This window comes from Epinephelus moara, chromosome 20 (genome assembly GCF_006386435.1).
Source record: "Epinephelus moara isolate mb chromosome 20, YSFRI_EMoa_1.0, whole genome shotgun sequence".
In the NCBI taxonomy this organism is placed as follows: domain Eukaryota; kingdom Metazoa; phylum Chordata; class Actinopteri; order Perciformes; family Serranidae; genus Epinephelus; species Epinephelus moara.
This window is the reverse complement of record NC_065525.1, coordinates 31,213,985-31,232,402: the sequence shown is the minus strand read 5'-3', so window position 1 is coordinate 31,232,402 and position 18,418 is coordinate 31,213,985. Positions and strand designations below refer to the sequence as shown.

Sequence of the window (18,418 nt, the reverse complement as noted above, 5' to 3'; positions counted from 1 at the left end):
CTTGTTTCCACAAGGTGATAATATAAAAATAGTAAGAAAATGTGAATCATAATTTCCCACAGTCCAAGGTGACTTGTCTCGGCCGACCAGAAGTCAAAACTGCAAAAGATTCACTTTACAATGATATAAAACAAGTTATTTTTTTTACATTGGACTGGCTGAAACCAGTTAATGTTGCCAATTTTTTTGCTGTAAAATGATTTTCTGTCAGCTAATCGATAAATCGACTAATCGTTTCCACGCCACTTTATAGAGAACACACAAAAACAGAACATCATGCGTCACAATAAACAGCATTTTAGTGTTGAGAGAAATGTTTTTCAGTCAAAAAAACAACAATTTACAACTTTGAAAAGACACAAAGGTGCACTGAGGTGCAACCAGTGTGAGCTTCAGTCCATACAAAGTTAAAACACGTCATCAAAGGCGTAGGTTTCATTTTAACACTGGGGGGGACATATATGAAATGGGGGGTTAAGGGGGCCTCTGCCAGAAGATTTTGAGCACCCAGCAGTTAATTTCCTCTGTTCTGGTGATTTTTATGTGCCATTCTGTGCCTTTTCTGCTATAATTTATATTAATTTATATTTGTTTATTTTTTTGGTGGGGAGAGGGGGCGACACACGAATGCATATGTTCTAAATTTAGAGGAGTATGTGTCCCCTGCTTCCCCTTGAAATCTACGCCTATTCACATGGCACAACTTCTCTCCAGAACACCACGTTCTTAAGGTTTTGGCTGTCTTGCCTTCATCAGGATGGTATCTGAGGTTGGTTGTGGTTTCCTGATACAGTCCATCAATATACTGTAGATCAGTGGTTCGCAGTCCAAAAGTGGGTCACAGGTACATTGTGAATGGACCACAAGTGACTTGCAAACATGTCAAGATGGAAAAAAACAAACTAGATTTTTAAGTACTGGCACAGAGCTTTTATTTTTAAGTGCTGTTTCCTGCTGTAGAGTGAGTGACTAATGAATGGCTACTTAACAGAGACAGCAAACTAGCTCGACGACATGGCCAAACGCAAGTGTGACACTGAATATATTTAGCTGTGTGGACCTTGAGCTAATGACGAAGGAGAAATCTGGACCCTGTGGGTGGACCAGTTGGGAACCACTGCTAAAAAGGAAAGACTACAACACAACATTACAATCATGTTTACAAAATAAGCCTCTTGATGAAGGCAAGATAGTCGAAAACCTTTGATGCATGAAGTGTGTTGTACTGAAGAGTCATGTGATGTGTTTTAAGTTTACATGGACTTCATATTGCGTATGTGTGATTTGTGGATTACTGACATGTTTGGATCATTTTTACCTGAGTTATAAAGCTTTCCAGTTGGAGAAACATTAAAACTATTTAGGTATTAAACTTACCTTCGTCCATGATGGTGACAGCTTCCTGAGAAGTGGCCGGGCCTGCTCCCCTGCCTGTTTTCGCATTCAAATAAAACTTGTAGCGTGTGCTGTACTTGAGGTTGAGCAAAGTGACTGAGGTCTCATTGGCGGGCAGGGCCAGCTCCTCCACTGGGCCCAGCTCATTGGAGTTATTGACTACAGGAGTGGAGGATGGGTGACAAGAATGATGGGATGGAGATGGAAGTTGGGAAGTAGTGAGGTAAGTTGAATAGAGGGGTCGTAGATGGGGTTGGAGGGTCAATGGTGAGAAGGTGGAAATGGAAACGTTTGGGGCACAGAGGTGTAGGGTTCAGGAACAGAAGGCGAGGTGACAAAAGTTGATTTGTTAATTTGGGTCATAATTTAGGCAAATAACTTGAAGTGTTCTGAGACTACTTTAAACTACTTTTTTTTCCTTATAATCTCTGAACAGGATGACACTACAAGACATGAAGAAGAGGACATACAAAACTACAAACTACATGAACGAAGGTGACATTCACTAGGCAAAGATATAAAAGCTTAGTTACCTGGCTGATATTTGAGGGTGTAGCCGGTGATGCGTCCATTACGGTCATGAGGAGGATTCCATTCAAGGGTTAGAGAGTCCAGGTTGAGGTTGGTGACCACGAGGGAAGTCGGAGCACTCGGCACTGCAGATAAGACATAAATAATCAGACTTTACACAAGTTCTTCAAAAGATAGTTATTTTTACTTTTACCTGTTGTGCTATTTACAAATCTAGATAGCTTTGCTGTGAGTTGCAGTATTGGAGATATCGGCCATAGAGATTTCAGCCTCCTCTCGATTATAATGAAACTAGATGGCACTCGGCTTGTGGTGCTCAAAGCGCCAAAATAATACACATGAAAAACTCAACAGCAATGTCTCTTTCCAGAAATCATGACCTGGTTACTCAAGATGATCCACAGACTTTGTTGTGAGCAGTTTCATGCAGGAACTATTTTCTTTCTACCGAACTACGCTCACAAACTGTATCGTCATGCAGAAGGAAGTGTTCATCTACTCATGGACGAGAGACTAACACTTGTGAAGGCACGAGATGTGAGCGATAGGGTACCCCTCGACTGAACTGTAACGTTAGCTAGCTCAGTGGTGCTCGGTGAGCTAGCAGTAGATGCACACTTCCTTCTGCACAATGATACTGCTGGCGGGTGTAGTTTGGTAGAAAGAAAGTAGTTCCTGCATTAATCTGCTCACAACAAGGTCTGTGGATTATCTTGAGTAACCGGGTCATGATTTCTGGAAAGAGACATTGCTGCTGAGTTTTTCAAATGTATTATTTCTGGGGTGTCGGTAGCGTAGTGGATAGTGCCAGCGCCCCATGTACAGAGGCGATGCCTCGCCACAGCGGTCGCAAGCTCGACTTCGGTTTGCGACCATTTCTGCATGTCACCCCCCGCTCTCTCTTTCACCCCCTTCACTCTGTCCTATACAATAAAAGGCAAAAAAGCCTAATCTTAAAAAAAAAAGAAAAAAAAAAGTATTATTTCTGGCCATCTAGTTTCATTATATTTGAGAGAGGGCATAAATCTCTATGGCTGATATCTCCAACACTTGGCAACTCACACCAAAACCATCTAGACTGATAAATAGCTGATGTGCATTTAAGAGTTTTTAATTTGGTAACTAGTTTATTTTTTGAGGAGAAAAAAGAAAGAGCACTCCTTCTCCTACCTCCTTCAGGTGTCTCAAACTGCTGGGTGGGGCTGGAGGGACCCTCTCCCTTGCCGTTAAAAACCCTGACATTGAATGAGTAGAGACTGAAGGGGTGCAGGCCGGGCAGCATGCCGTGGGTGTGGTTTCCACTGAAGGTCAGGATCTGCTTCTCCACATGATGGGGGTTGTGTTTGTGGAGGCTGCGCTCTCTCCAGTAGTAAACCTACAAGACACAGTTAGGATATTAAGTGTTAAGTGTGTGTGTATCATAGGTGGCATTGGTGTACATGTTACACTGATTGTAACGTACCTTAAATCCCTTGAGATGTCCTCGTATTAATTTGGAGGGCACAGAATCCCAGTGTACTTCAGCCAGAGTGCTGTTCAGCACCACAGCATGCACATTTCCTGGAGCTGCTACCGGCACTGTACGACAGACAAGGAATGCAACAACAGCTGAATACAGAAGGAAACATACTGAGTAAATGTTCTAGGTCACACAGCCGAGTGCATCACCCCACAGTCTTGTATGTAGTGCATTTTTTTAAGGGTCTTAGAGGTGATCTAACTCACAGTCCTCTCCTGAGTAGCCGTGGGCAATAGCAGGCTCAGGTCCAGCTCCATAGTCGTTCATAGCCTGAACTTTTAGCTCATATGGAACAAATGTGGGCGTTCCAGACACAACAAACTTGGAGTTGTTAGCCACAGTCACAGAGGTCCAAACACTGTCCACAGCCTTCTGCCGCCACATCACTTTATAGTGAAGCCCTGGACCATTAGACTGGAGGCCTGTCAGCGGCTGCAGAGGAGAAAGTTTTAAATGCAACTTGTTTTTCAATACAAAGACAGCAAAGTAAGAAAAGAGAAAGCTCATGAAACCAGGCAATAACAAAACCATTCTTCATAATGCAAAGACATTTTTATGTTTCATGGTGCTCCCTGGAAAACAGGAAATGCTTCAGGGTTAAAACAGACAGATTTCTACAACTGTATTACCTTCCATGAGATTACAAGATTATCATGTTCTGTTCCAAATCCCGTGACACCTGTTGGGTTCTCGTCTGGAGCTAAAACAAAAAAGAAAAAGATCAATATAATGATTTGCCAACAAAAGCTGATACATATGCAGTCTTACTTTAAAGTGGACCTATCATGCCTTTCCTTATTTTCTGTAATGTTACAGTGTTGGATGTTCATATTAAACATGGCCAAAGTTTCAAATGATGAAGTGAACGAAGGCAAAAATAATCCCTGTGAGACAAAACATTAGGCTTGAGACTGTTCTGAATACTCCGTTTACAGTGTTTTTACTACTTTTAGACGAGCTGACGTCAGCTCGTGATGAATTACTTTATATCGTTACCTACCCCAGGCACACTACTCCACATTACACAGATGAAAATTAAAGAAAATTAAAAACAAACAAACAATGAAATGACCTGGAAAGAGTGTTTAAAATTATAATAATTCTGTAACATGAATTTAAAATGTAATAATAATAATTAAAAATATGTTTTTTCCCTAGCTTTTTAAAAAGAATTTTCTAAATCTATTGTTTTTATTTTATTTTATTCTATTTTATTTGTTACTGAGTTGCTCATTGCCTTTTCCCCCATGTTTTTCAAAGAAATCACACCAATTAGCTCAGGGTTCAAAGGTTTCAATACTTGCTAGGCGTCTGAAAGCATCACAAGAAAAGTGATGTGGCTCCAGCTTTCAAAGGGTTAAAGCATGTAAACATGTTTTAGCACAAACTCAAAATACAAGTGTGAACCTGAAAATGAGCAAAATATGTCCCCTTTAAATCATTTACTCACATAAGAGCCATGATTTCCAAGACAGAATTATTCATATTTTAAAAACATCAGCAGATTTGTTGATTATTTATGTCCTATTAAAACACAATTCATTTACAGAGTGAGATTTCACAAGGCCATCAGAAACTCTATAGGGCAGGCGAGTTTGTACCTGCAGGTTCTGTCTTGTACGTTCTGGAGGGGAAGCTGGGGCGGCTGAGACCCATGGCATTGTGGGCCAAAACTCTGAAGGTGTAGTGGATGTAGGGTGACAGTTTGAGGTGAGCTGTCGTCTTGGTTCCAGGGACCTCGGTGAGATTATGCCAGTGCCCCCGGTGGTGCAGTGAGTCTTCATACTGGATCAGAAATTCTGTGTAAAAAAAAAAAAGAGACAAATATTGAACATAACTAACTGAACATTTTATACACGGCCTGACAGAATATTGGGAATGAAGTGAACACCCTCAAGTTATTTTTGGAAACTGTAACTCTAAAGCTAAAAGGTTTGCTTAAATATGTCTTAACATGCTATTTCTGGCAGTGCTGGGGATTTAGCCATGAGATTATGTTGCAGCGGTGGCTGGAGGCATTTTTATGGACATTTTGTTGTTGTTGTTTGTTGTGCTGTTAAAACTTGTCACCACTAGACTCTATTGTAACCAATGATTTCAAGCTGACCTCAGCTATTGTCCTCCATCACTGAAGAAACTACAAACTCTTTACAGCTTGCTTTCAGGCATGTAGATGGTAAACACTAAATGGACTGCACTTGTATAGGGTCTTTGTAGTCTTCAGACCACTCAAAGTGCTTTTTACACTACGTCACATCCACCCCTTCACACACACATTTGCACACTGGTGGCCGAGGCTACCGTAAATGGTGCCATCTACTACTCAGTTATCATTCACATGCACTTACACACCGATGGAACAGCCATCAGGTACAATTTGGGGTTGAGTATCTTGCCCAAGGATACTTTGAAATGTGAAATGAACCGGCAATCTTCAAATTGGTGGATGACCTGCTCTACCTCAGAGCCACAGCCACTGCCTGTAGATGTGTCCGCTTTCCAAAACACAGATTTAGGGATTCTTTCACTGACTTTTGTTGGCTATTTCATTAGTTTCTTGTAATTACGAACCCTCACGTTCTGTGTATCAGTTTGATTCTGTTCACATGTCTGACAATATGCCAAAAATGTAATTAATCAAAGGGGTACTCCAGTGATTTGCACTTCTATAATGCTGGGAGACTCATTAGAGACAGATGTTTCAAAAATGTCAAAATTGAAGCAGCAGCAGAATTTTAGTCCCCAGTATGGGACTCCAAAAGTGCTGAATCCTAAAAGTCCCATTATGCAAATTAAAAGCAACTTTAATCAGACAGTCCCTGCCTGCCATATGCCCACTTCTTTCAAATGACACACCACAAGTTTTTAATGCAAGCTTTCTGCATGAAGATTAGTTCAGACTGCAGCATATCATTCATTCTGCTGAGAAGGTGTTCGGCTGCAATCTGTCGATCCCAGTGGGCAGGAGATATCATGGCCGACCCCATCCACCGTGGACTCAAAGTCTTTGAAACACTCCTTCTGGTAGGAGGCTGCCGACCATCAAGACTATGACCTCACACCACAAGAACAGTTTCTTTCCAACTGCAGGGAGCCTCATTGACACATTTTCAACCGCTTATCTGAAGGTGGGTTGTCGGGGCAGCAGGCTGAGCAAAGTATTTCAGACGCGGGATGTAGGACGCAGTCGTAAACGTTCTCCAAGTCCACAAAGCCCATGTAGACTGGATGTGCAAACTCCCACGACCCCTCCAGCAGCCCTGCAAAGGTACAGAGCTGGTCAACTGTTCCATGACCAGGACGGAATCTGCATTGCTCCTCCTAAATCCGAGGTTCAACAATCGGTCGGAGCCTTCTTTCCAGCACCCTGGAATAAACTTTCCCCGGTAGCGTGAGCAGTGTGATACCCCTATAATTGGATTACACTGTGCGGTGCCCTTTTTTAAAATTGGGAACCACCACCCTGGTCTGCCACTCTGCAGACACCGTGCCCTACCTCCACGCGACACTGAAAAGGCGTGTCAGCCAAGACAGCCCTACAGTATCTAGAGTGTTCAGCATCTCATCCACACCTGGCACCTTGCCACAGGGGAGCTTTTTGACTACCTCAGCCACCTCTGCCAGGGATACAGGCGAGAGATGTCCTCAGTCTTCAGACTCTGCCTCCTCCAGGAGTTCCTCAAAGTGCTCCTTCCACCGCTCGACAATATCCCCAGTCGGCATTTCTCCTCCCCCACTGAACACAGCCTGAGACAAGTCTTGCTTTCCCTTCCTGAGGTGTCTACCAGTCTGCCAAAAGTCCTTCTCCATAGCCTCCCTGAACTACAGTTACAGTTCTTTCCTTTTAATATTTTTATTGTATGTTAAATGTATGCACCAATGTCCAAGGCAAATTCCTTGTGCGATCACCTACTTGATAAAAAATCTTATTCTGATTCTGGTTCTAAATCAGTTTTTATTCCTGTGTGAATTATGTCAAGTGTCCCTTTAAAAACTTCTGTGCATCTGCTTTACTTTTCGTTTTAGCACAGACATCTTGGATAAGGTGCACAAAGACACTCCTCTAACAGACACACACATATTTAAGACATACTCTCAATAGGGCTGTTATGTTCATCCCCGGGGGTCCAAGTGAGCTGCACACTCCTCTTTTTCTGGTCTGTCAGCTCCAGGTCAGTTGGAGCGTCAGGTCGCTCTGGGGGAGATACAGAACATGCAGCGACATCAGCACACATTTACAGTTACAGAACACGAAAGGTTCATGCCACAAGAACATGACGCAAAACAAAAGGGGATTTTTTTGTTACATGAATGTGTTTCTGTGATACTAGAATCATAATAAATGTTGGTTTAACCAAGCACACTTTTCAGTTACTCCCCCGTTTCTTTATGTGTTTCATTTAATGGTGTTTTGCATGCAGACTCTGCATCATGCATATGAAACGCCTGATGCTCGACTGAGAATCTTCCATAATCACTCTGCATGAAATGGAGTCTTGGGCTCACGAGAGAGGTTAAATTGATGCTCATGTTTTGGAATTGTAATGATAAAGTGGAACGCATGCTTGGAATAAATGAGTGATGAGGAAATGGCGCATTTGAAAAGATCCCAAGTGGTGCAACGGGAAGATGTCAGCTTTGCAAATTATCTTTGCATTCAAGAGTGAGTGGAAATTGCTTCCTCTTTGCAGAAGTGTTTAGGGTTTAATGCATTCAAACTTTATGCACTTTTGGGAAAATGGAAAAACATACAAAAACTTATGAAAAAAAACCCCTTCAAGACAAAAACAAATAAATGCTGGTAAACAAAATGAAAATTAAAAGTGCTTTGTGACTGCAAAAAAAACCACATCTTCGGGCCACAACATGCTTCTCTTAACAGTAACATAGAACAAACATGACACAAGCCCATGTCAGCTGCGCACAGCTGGGTGCTCGTGTGTGCTGCAGGTTTACCGTAGACAACAGCTGGTGTTGGTGTGGCCTCTACCAGGTAGGAGGGCAGGAGTGAAATAGGGAGTTTAGTGGTCAGTCAGCCATAAGAAAACAAAGAAGATTATCTGGCTCACTAAGACAACAATCAAATATTCATGCTGCTGACACGATAGCTGGCTAAATCCGCTCCAACCCTCTTATGTAAACTCTCAGGCAATTAACCTTGAAGGCCTGAAAGGCAATCTGTTGTGTAAGTTATTATTGGACAGATTCACTTTTCTGGGAAGACCTGAGATGGAGGAAGGGTACACTTTAATAATTTGTGAGTTGGTTTTATGAGTCAGTGAAATTGAGCCTCTACAAAGCTAAACGTACCGACAACAGTGAGCTCAGCGCTGGCTGAATCATGGTCCAGAGTGGTGTTCATGATGCAGGTGTACACCCCTGCATCGTTCTCTGTCACATCTGTGATGGTGAGGCTGTCGGAGTCTACGATTAACCTGTAAACAAAGCATTCGTAAAGAAAGTTTAGCTCTGGACGTGATTTTATAACAAGCATTAATGGAGAAACAGGAACAAGCAGTATAATTTCATTAAAGGTAGGACTGCTCATTAGTGTCTCGATCTATTTAAACTAATGTAGAGAGAGCGTAAACAAAGTGAGACATCTCCAGACAGCTCTGACCTCTCGTCATCAGGCAGCTCTCCGTCGTCTTTGAGCCAGGTCATGGTGGGGATGAGTGAGGGGTCATGTTTCACCTTACACTCAAACACCACAGATCGGCCCCTCTGGACCACTTTGTACTCCGGCTGCTTCAGGATTCGGGTGGGCTCTGATGGGAGGGGGAGAAAGGTTCAGTCTGAATTAAGTGAAGTTAAAGAATCAAAGCAAACATATACGCTGTGTTTGGAATAGGGCGTTACTTCACAAAAGTTATTATCAGGGCTGCAACTATTAGTTTCATTAACCAAAAATCTATTTTATTAATTGATCATATAACAATCATTTAGGTTATAAAACCAGGGCCAGAGCCAGACGTTGTAAACATTTGGGGCTCGGCCCAAACGTAGGGATGTACATGCATCCCTAGGGAGATTTTTTTTCCACATTCCCGGCAGCTATAGAGTCAGAGCACAATGCATCATACCCTGAAAACCACACCCACCTGAGAGGAAAACAATCAGCACCAAAGTATGCAACCAAGAGCTGAGATGTTAATAAAATACCTGTAGCTAGCTAAAAACATTAGATTTCAGCATGTCAAAGGATTATTTTAGTCTTCCTGCTGATGCCTTACATCTCTGTTAGTAGTGCATCCCCACACAAAGCAGCTTTTAGGCATTTTCTGTTGTCCACCAGAAGATGTAAGTGACAAGGAGGCACTTTCACAGGATACAAAGTCAATGGAGAGAAAAGAGAATTGTTTTCCCCTCCAGTGGGGGCAGGACTTAAATGCACTCCATCTTTATAGTATGCATAGTATGGTATTTTTCAAGTTATTTGAGATAATGGAATGCCTAAAAATCTGTGCATCATCTGGAAAAAACATGTTCGTTATTGAGGAAAAGAATCATCCTGAAGAGCCTACATCATACTTTGTATCCAATTGTTCTCCTGCTGTCTTCATCATCCTGAAACCGTAACACAACAAATGTTGAGGATGACTAATCTTCACTCCTGCCACTGAAAAAGTGGCAAAAATTGTCTTACGTTACTATTTTTAATTTGCATAACATATGTTGGGTGGTAATGTGGTGTAAACAGCATGACCAATCTTGAAACCTATTCTTGTTATACTATGCTGGAGTAGAGTTTACAGAATGAATGTTAAGCTCACAAGTCTGCTACATCTGAAATCATGCCATAAAAAATCTGAGCTGCTCTAATTATAAACCAAGGACCCCAAACAATGCCAAGTAAATTTGGACTTTAATACTATGAATTGAATATTAGGCCAACAGAAGAATATTCACTCAACTATATCTGATTTGTTTTGGAAATAGCATCAATTCTTGGCTTTTGAGAAAATATTCCAGGCTGAAGACTAAAGCCCCGTTTCCACCAAACACCTTCGGTATGGTACCTTTGGAACCAAAAGTAACCCCTCAGACATGGTACCTAGACCCTAGAGTTTCCACTACAAACAGTACTCTTAAATGTGGGCGGGGTTGTTGTTACTTACTGTATTTCCTTGTCAGTGGTGACACAGAGAGAAGTCTTCACCTCGTTTATTGTCCGCAGAATGCAGACATTTTTCAGAACAAAATAAAAACAGGCTGCAGTGAATTTAAAAATAGCGGGTTCTCCTGTGCAGAAACACTCACCTTTGACCTCAAGGTAGACGTGATTCTCGTAGATGCCGAGGATGTTTCTGGCCACGCAGGTGTATTTGCCACTATTGTGGGCTTGAGCTACGTGAATCTCTAAAGTCCCATTGTCATGCAGGATGTAAGAGTCTCCATCCAGGGTGCTGGACCGACTGTCTTTGAACCTGAGACAGAGAGGCAGCCACTTTGAGCGTTTGAAGAAACATAAAACACTTTGCTCTGTTAAAAATTCATTAACTCACCATGTAATTTTCGGAATGGGTGACCCGAAGGAAGCACAGTCCATCAGGGCCGGGTGATTTTTGATGACCTGGTAGACTTTCTGGGCTTGTGTCAGCACTCTGGGTGGCTCCGCTGGATCGAGGCAGCAGCAATTATTGGCATGTTATTATTACACCACAGAAATCAATGTAAATGGAAAACAGCGTCCTAATACAAATGGATCTTGTGTAATGAACTTACAGAGCACATTGACAAAAGCGTTGGCCAGGAGGTAACCGTAGTCATTGGAGACATTACACTGGTAGACGGCACTGGATCCAGTCTGCACGTTATCGAAGATGATGGTGTCGTCCTCCACCTTCCTGCTGAGATCCTTCGGTGAATCTGTTCATGGATAACAAGAGATAAAACTCTGGCTCTTTGAACTCTGGATGAATCTTGTAGAGAAGATATTAAGTTAAGGGAGAATATTGATGCTGCTCTCATGTCTGTGCACTAAATATGTAACTATAACCAGCAGCTGATTAGCTTAGCTTAGCTTAAAGCCTGGAAACCGGGGGGAAGCTAGCATGTCTCTGTGCAAAGGCAACAAAATCTGCCTTTCATATCATCATATCTCGCTTGTTCAACATGTACAAAAAGCAAAGTGTAAAACTGAAAAGCTGTGGTTTTTATGAGTGGTTACGTGTGGGACAAATTCCTAACTGGGTGTACTGACTTCCTGGAGTCTCTCTGCTGGTTGCGAAATTTAAATAACATAAAAAAGCAAAACCACTCACACCGGCAGCGATGCGACTTTGCAACAGTTGCAACACTTGTTCAATAATGCAAATAGATTCGCCAGCAGCAATGTGAATTTGCAAAAAATTAACACTAAGCCACTGACCCAGAGCAGCATCTGACAGTCTGTCTCAGGTAAGGTGTTATATAGCCTCAGGTACTGTAAGCTATTTTATTGAATTTTCTTTTCCTGAAATACTTTAAGTAAAATTGAGTTCCCTTTGGTATACAGGTATGCAGTTATGTGTACAGTAACGTTGTATGTGTAGTAAGGATGAGCAAGTACACTATTTGTGTCTGTATGTGTTTAACCAACTAAATTATCTGTATCTGTACCAAGACCAAGAGTGGGTGGGATTTCAATCCAAAGTAGAAGTGGGATCTAAGTACAAATTGTAATTTTAGGCCTGAAATTGACATTGGTTGACCAGAAGTTGCTATATTTATTATTTATGAGAAAACTATTCATACAAAAGCCTCATAATTTAGCTTCAGGTCATTTTTGATCTAAAGAATAAGAGATTAAAAAAGATTTTCCTTCATCACAAGATCAGATATTGACACATTCACTTGTATTGCACTCATATTTGTATAAAGTATACATTATCTGTACCGGATACTAGTTTAAAGGTAAGAATGGAAGAAGTGGATCTGGTGTGTGCTGTCTTGGTCAGGGTCAAAAATAAGAGCAGTAATAACATTTTGTCTTCAAAGCCTCTGTGTTGTTTTAAAATTTTATTTATAGGCACAGTGTGATTAGTTGCTGTGCCAAAGCTAAAAAAAATCTGCCTTGTTCCAAAAAAAATAAAAAAATAAATTGCCTTTTTTGCCACATAATATTCACATTTGTTGTAAAAGTACTCATGACAAAAATAACAGTTTGAAAAAATACACTGACATGCAAATTAATTGCGCGAAGAAAAAAAGTGCCCCTGGTGTTTAAAGGCCTTTGGGGTGCCAATAATTGCTGTATTTTTCAAAAATGTTTAACTGTTCCTTAGAGACAAAATGAAACACTGATGCAACTGATAAATTGCGCTTTTTTGTGGAATAGAAAAGGGGGTTTTGAAGAAAAACATCTTTATATTTCTCACTGTGGGGCACTGAAAAAAGTAAATGTAACAAACATTAACTCCATTGGAGAAACAAAAATGGTAAACAGAACCAAAATACATCATTTGAAAACAAAAGTCCAGTCTAAAATACTGAAATTAAACAATGCTAAACTTGTGTGAAAAAAGAGAGGCCACGTAGACAGAGTTTTACTCAAAGGAGCAGGTTGCACTCACTCTCTATTGGGATGCCATTCATAGCCCAGGTGACTGAGGGCTTGGGCGTGCCACTGGCCCTGCAGGTCAGCAGACCGTTCTCTCCTGGAGCTAGGACAAGGTTCCTGGGGGGGCTGCTGATCCAATACGGAGCAGCTGAAAATAGAACAGAGCGCAGCAGAGGGCTGGAGAATTAATCACTGAACACACTGCCCCGTTGGCATCTGTGCATAAATCAATTATGAGATGGAGGGACAATGAAGAGACAGAGAGAGGATTGACTGCGTCGCCACATGGTGAACAAAAGCCTGATGGGATACTGTGCACTTCGTTACAGACCCACCTTTGACCGTGACGTGGATGGTGTGGTGCACCGAGCCAAGCCGATTCCTGGCGGTGCAGCGGTAATCTCCTTCGTCTGACTCAGACACGTCCACGATGCGCAGCGTCTTCTGGTAGTGCAGGAAAGATGTGCGCTTGGCTGGGAGATCGCTGCTTACTTTGGTCCAGGAGATTTCAGGAGTGGGCCTGGATTCAAAGGGAGAGAGAGAGAGAGATGGGACAAAGACAAAGAGTGATGATGATGACACTTGAGCAGGTGGGCACTTGAGGCTTTCAGAGCTGAAGTAATGGCGGATTCTTTCACTTACAGTCCTTCGGCAATACACTCCATCTCCAGCACCTGTCCTCTCAACACCATCTTGGAGCTGGAGGGGCCAGATGGGATGAGGAAGGTTGGCCTCCTTTCATCCGCTGGGTCTTCTACAGTTACACACACACACACACACAGATTCACAAAGAAAACTATTACCAACTCTTTTGCCAAGTCCATAAAGGAGTGAAGATCCAGGCCTGAGCCGGGCCCTTCACATTCACAGTACTTTCCTCTCTGCACTCTGTGGTTTAATGAAACCTCTCGTCTACAATGGGTCTGCAATGCACGGGCACTGAGCCACTTCATTACAGACCACAATGCTCATATTTATGGCTGGATGTAAATTTTACTGTCATGTTGTCTTTTATTGCCGTCTGTGGGCATTTATAGCCAATTAACTACCCTCGATGACTAAAATGAACCTAATATGGAAATGAGAATTAGCGACATAAAGTTCCGCCGACTAAATTGGTAAAGAAGTAATCTGCTAAACTAATAATTAAAAGAAACAGAATAAATGTTTATGATGATGGTGATGATGATAAATTAACACCCTGGCATGTGAGCAGTTTGTTGAGTAACTGCTTGCATGTTTCGGGTGAGACAATGTGTGGTATTGTTTAGACAAAGAGACAAACCAGACGTTCTTTTTAGCAATGAGATATGAAGTCAAGTGAAAATGACTGGTGACAGATAGATTAGAATTTAACAACTAGATGCGCTCTATAATTAGGCATGGGCAGCGGGGAAAAGAGTGGTTTTGAAAATGAAGATTGCAGCTTGTCGTTTGACAGAGGAAAGGCAAACAAAAAGGAGAGTTTTAACACATCTATACTTTAGGGGGTACATTTATTGTATATCACCAAATCAAAATGACCACTTCTATATCATTTAGTCATGTCTTGTCACCCTGAATTGGTAAAAAAAAAAAACAGCGAACCCTTTAAAACACAGAAAGTACATCAAAACATCCACTCACAAACTCTCACACAACCCGTGCAGTATAATTTAAGTCTCATTTATCCAGTTGTATGCTCAGCGCTTTCCAAACACATGCATTTTCGCCAAAACCTGAAAATGAAACTTACCTATACTCTCTTCAAAGCTCCAATAAAGGCTTTGAGCGATAATGTATGTGTTTAGGACGTACTGAGCATACCACTGGATGAATGAGACTTGGATTATAGTGCATGAGTTGTGTGAGAGTATATGAACAGATGTTTTGATATAGTTTTGCTGTTGTTGATGTGATCACCAGTCAATAAATAAATCAATATGTTTGCAGTTTTCTGTGGAGGCATCAGAGAAACAAAGCTTTCTTCACAAATTCAGGGTAACACAGTATGACTCACTGATACACAAATGGTAATTTTGTGGATGGATATTCCTTTATTATGTTCAAATTTAATGTTGTAGTACTTCAGATCGGTTTCGGTCTCATCTAGGACTCTATTTGAACTTGGTCTAGTCTCTGTCTCAGACAAAGAGGACTCTGGATTTTATTTCAAGACCAGTCTCGCCTGTGCAAAAAAAGAAGTGTTGAATAAAGATCGTTAAGCTGATTTTAGCTCCTCAGTGTTTGTATTTGTTTCCTAATCGAAAACAAGAGAAAATTCCAATTTAAAAAATTCACCCCTGAAACACCTTTTGATTATTTTATCCACATTTCTTAATAAAGTACACTTATACATACACTAGGGATGCACGATATTGGATTTTTTGCCAGTATCCAATATGCCGATATGCAACAAGTCATTTGACCGATAACCGATACCAATATTGATATATCCACATTTTCCCCTACCTAATTTTAGTACATACATACTCTTGTCGTGACGGCCCATCAGCAGATGGAGACATGAAATACAATACTTTTCAATGTATGTAATATTCATTCATTGTGCAAAACAAGAAAAAGCATGTTTGACGATTCATGTAGTTTATTTTAAAACTGATTATCAGCTGATACTGGTGATGTGCCGATATTATTGTGCATCCCTAACAAACACACATATATTCAGTTTGGCAATAGAGGAGGTGAAGGAAGAGGGAATTTCATTAGTTTTTTTGGGGTGTTTTTATCGTAATGTGTCTCTTTCAGATCAATTTGAGGAGTGTCTATAGTTTGCATTTTATCCTAACTGTGTCTTGCGGTGTGGGACTCGAAGTGGTCTGGTCTTGGTCATGACTAGTCTCAGTTAAGGTGGTCTTGATACAGTGGTTCTCAACCAGGGGTCCTTGAGGGAGTCCAAGGGAGTCCCCATAAAAATGCATAATAGTTTAATTTCTCTATTCAATCACTATAAAAGTGAGCCCAATGTGAGTAAGAGTGAGTATTCCAGAGATAAGTTTCTCTTCTCTCAAGGTTATCTCCTCAACTCTAGCCGACAGATTTAGAATTCTGGTCTTAATCATTTGTCACAACCAAAATCTTTTCACATGAAGATCACTGAAGCGATATTTTATCAAATGGGGTCCACGACCTAACTTGTATCAATTTAGGGGTCCTTCACACAAAAACTGTTGAGAACCAGTGGTCTTGGCGACAACACTGTTTAAATTACTACCTCATTACTTTTTTTAAATTAAAATGTAGTTTTCAAAGCTCAAGACTGTACAGATGTTTATTACATGGACAGTGGAATCATCATGCAGCGCTGGTTTAAGCAGTTCATAGGAGGAAGTGAACAGTTATCAAAAGGGTTTTGATTGGATAGAGCAGGAGTGGCAGAGGGATAGAGCATTAACTTCTTGGATTTGAGGGTTAGTGGGTAACAGCTAGAGTTTAGAGCTCTATGTTGGGGGGTAAACACTAGAGGGTGCCACATCTCACCCCTAAACACATCAGTGAGATTGTAGGAAGCTTTGGGTTGGCGGGTTGAAGGGTTAGTGTTAGTGGGTAAAAGCTAGTGTTTGGAGCTCGAGGTTGGGTGGAGGTAAACACTAGAGGGTGCCAAAACTCACCACTAAATAAATCAGTGTCATTGTAAAAAGCTGCCATTGTGTCATTGATTGCATCCACTGTAACACAACAGAAAAAATCAAACACGCCACAGGTTGAAATCATCAGGCACATGGGAGAGAAAACAAAAACAACTTAATATGAGAGTGTACAGAATAAAAACAAAACTTTAAAACCACTCAAAAGTCAGAGATGAGGGGTGACAGTCAGAAGAATCTTGTGGGAACAGCATGCCGTCATGTCAACTGCAAAATGCTGCGCTGAATGAGAGCAGCCTTTGTTGTTGGTGGAGAGCGCGTATACAGAACGTCTCACAGAAGTAATAAAATGAACGCCTGCCTGGCAGATAGTGCTGGGAGCCATGAGAGCTCTGACAATATGCCTTTTCAGTGGGATGACGACCACTGGCGTCTCTGGGGATGGGATCAGAGATAGGAAATGTTGTTTTCCTCCTACGCAGTCAGGCTTGCACATACTACTGTGAATGAACTGCCGCTCATGTGGACACATTACACGCAAAGTCACACTCTAGTTATCGCTGTCATAGTAGCTCATTTGACCTCCTTCATCTTGGTTTCTTCTCCTCAAACACACACATACACTGTCAGACTTACGGTTGAGGACCTTGACGGTGATGGGTTGTTTCTGCTGGATGGTTTGTGTGTATGGGAAGCGGGCGTAGCAGATGTAGTCGTTCCTGGAATCCTCTCGGAGTACATTAGAGAAGTAAAGGTCTCCGTTCAGGGACTGGGACACCCTGCTGCTCTGAGGCAGCCTCTGGAAGTCTGAAATGTACAGCAGGTTTAATCATTTGAATTTCAATACATGATACTGTAGTTATAGGTAGAGAGTTGGATGAAAGATAAACTGGTGTAGTTCTTAAGTTTTCATTGGAACACCTCTGGGACACCTGTGGATTATCCAAAATAACTGGGATACTGCTTCTGGAAAGAGGAGTACATCCCAGAGTGAATGGTCTCAAAACCTAGACAGGTTAATCTAAACCTTAAGATTGTGTGTTTATTCTAGACCACACCCCAAAGGCCATTTATTTGCAAATCTTTTGACTGCATCGCATGATCGTCCTCAGCAGATGGAGTTCTGATTTTTGGATCTTTGAAAGCTCCATAACAGCTACTAAATGGACCTTATGGTGAGAGTATTTTGTCAGCTGTTGTTTCCAAGTTCGGAAATGAACTTTCAATCTCAACCTTTAACACAGCATGGATGAGAAGTGGCTCATAAAAAATGGAAATCTGAAAATCTACATTTCTATTTCCAACTGACTCGAATTTACTCGGTGAATTAAAATACAGTACACCAATGTGCATACAGTACTAAAATTCCTCAGGATGATGTATCTTATCTTATCTTATCTTATCTTATCTTATCTTATCAGGTTGAACGTCAGGTTTCCTAGGAACGGTGTAAAAACAGGCTTTGAGGTACATTTGGGTGTGTCATAGGTCTATGGTTCTCAACTGGTCCAGCCACAGGGTCCAGAATTCTCTTTAGTCATTCGTTTATGGCCATGTTGTCAAGCTAGTTTGCTGTCTCTGTCAAGTAGCTGTCCATTAGTCACTCACTTTACAGTAGGGGAACAGCACTTCAAAATAAAAGCTCTGTGCCGTAAATTCACTGTACTTAAAAATAAAGTGTTATTTCCAAACTTGACACCTTTGCGAGTCACTTGTGGCCCATTCAGAATGGACCCATGACCCACTTTTGGACCGTGACCCACCAATTGGGAACCACTGTCAAAGGTGTTACCAAATCAGCAGCAATGTTTGCAATGTAAAAGTATGTTTCGAGGGCCAATAAAG

General features: G+C 41.4%; 1 protein-coding gene across 14 annotated transcripts in view; it reads right to left on the bottom strand.

The window, feature by feature from the left end:
- LOC126407793 (neuronal cell adhesion molecule-like) overlaps positions 1-18,418 on the bottom strand; it is a 114,083-nt gene that overhangs the window by 13,893 nt on the left and 81,772 nt on the right. For 6 of the 14 annotated variants that reach the window (XM_050072995.1, XM_050072994.1, XM_050073000.1 and 3 more), the window contains exons 7-25: positions 17,210-17,380; positions 16,598-16,654; positions 13,629-13,740; positions 13,322-13,506; positions 13,000-13,134; positions 11,171-11,314; positions 10,951-11,062; positions 10,706-10,872; positions 9,066-9,213; positions 8,756-8,880; positions 8,402-8,431; positions 7,539-7,640; positions 5,047-5,244; positions 4,075-4,145; positions 3,652-3,877; positions 3,389-3,504; positions 3,097-3,301; positions 1,929-2,051; positions 1,378-1,554 (exon numbers count right to left, since the gene is read on the bottom strand). In XM_050072995.1, coding sequence (XP_049928952.1) covers positions 1,378-1,554; positions 1,929-2,051; positions 3,097-3,301; positions 3,389-3,504; positions 3,652-3,877; positions 4,075-4,145; positions 5,047-5,244; positions 7,539-7,640; positions 8,402-8,431; positions 8,756-8,880; positions 9,066-9,213; positions 10,706-10,872; positions 10,951-11,062; positions 11,171-11,314; positions 13,000-13,134; positions 13,322-13,506; positions 13,629-13,740; positions 16,598-16,654; positions 17,210-17,380 — 2,604 coding nt within the window. The remainder of the gene's footprint in view (positions 1-1,377; positions 1,555-1,928; positions 2,052-3,096; positions 3,302-3,388; positions 3,505-3,651; positions 3,878-4,074; positions 4,146-5,046; positions 5,245-7,538; positions 7,641-8,401; positions 8,432-8,755; positions 8,881-9,065; positions 9,214-10,705; positions 10,873-10,950; positions 11,063-11,170; positions 11,315-12,999; positions 13,135-13,321; positions 13,507-13,628; positions 13,741-16,597; positions 16,655-17,209; positions 17,381-18,418) is intronic. The other 8 variants (XM_050072996.1, XM_050073003.1, XM_050073007.1 and 5 more) reach the window with 4 other exon arrangements.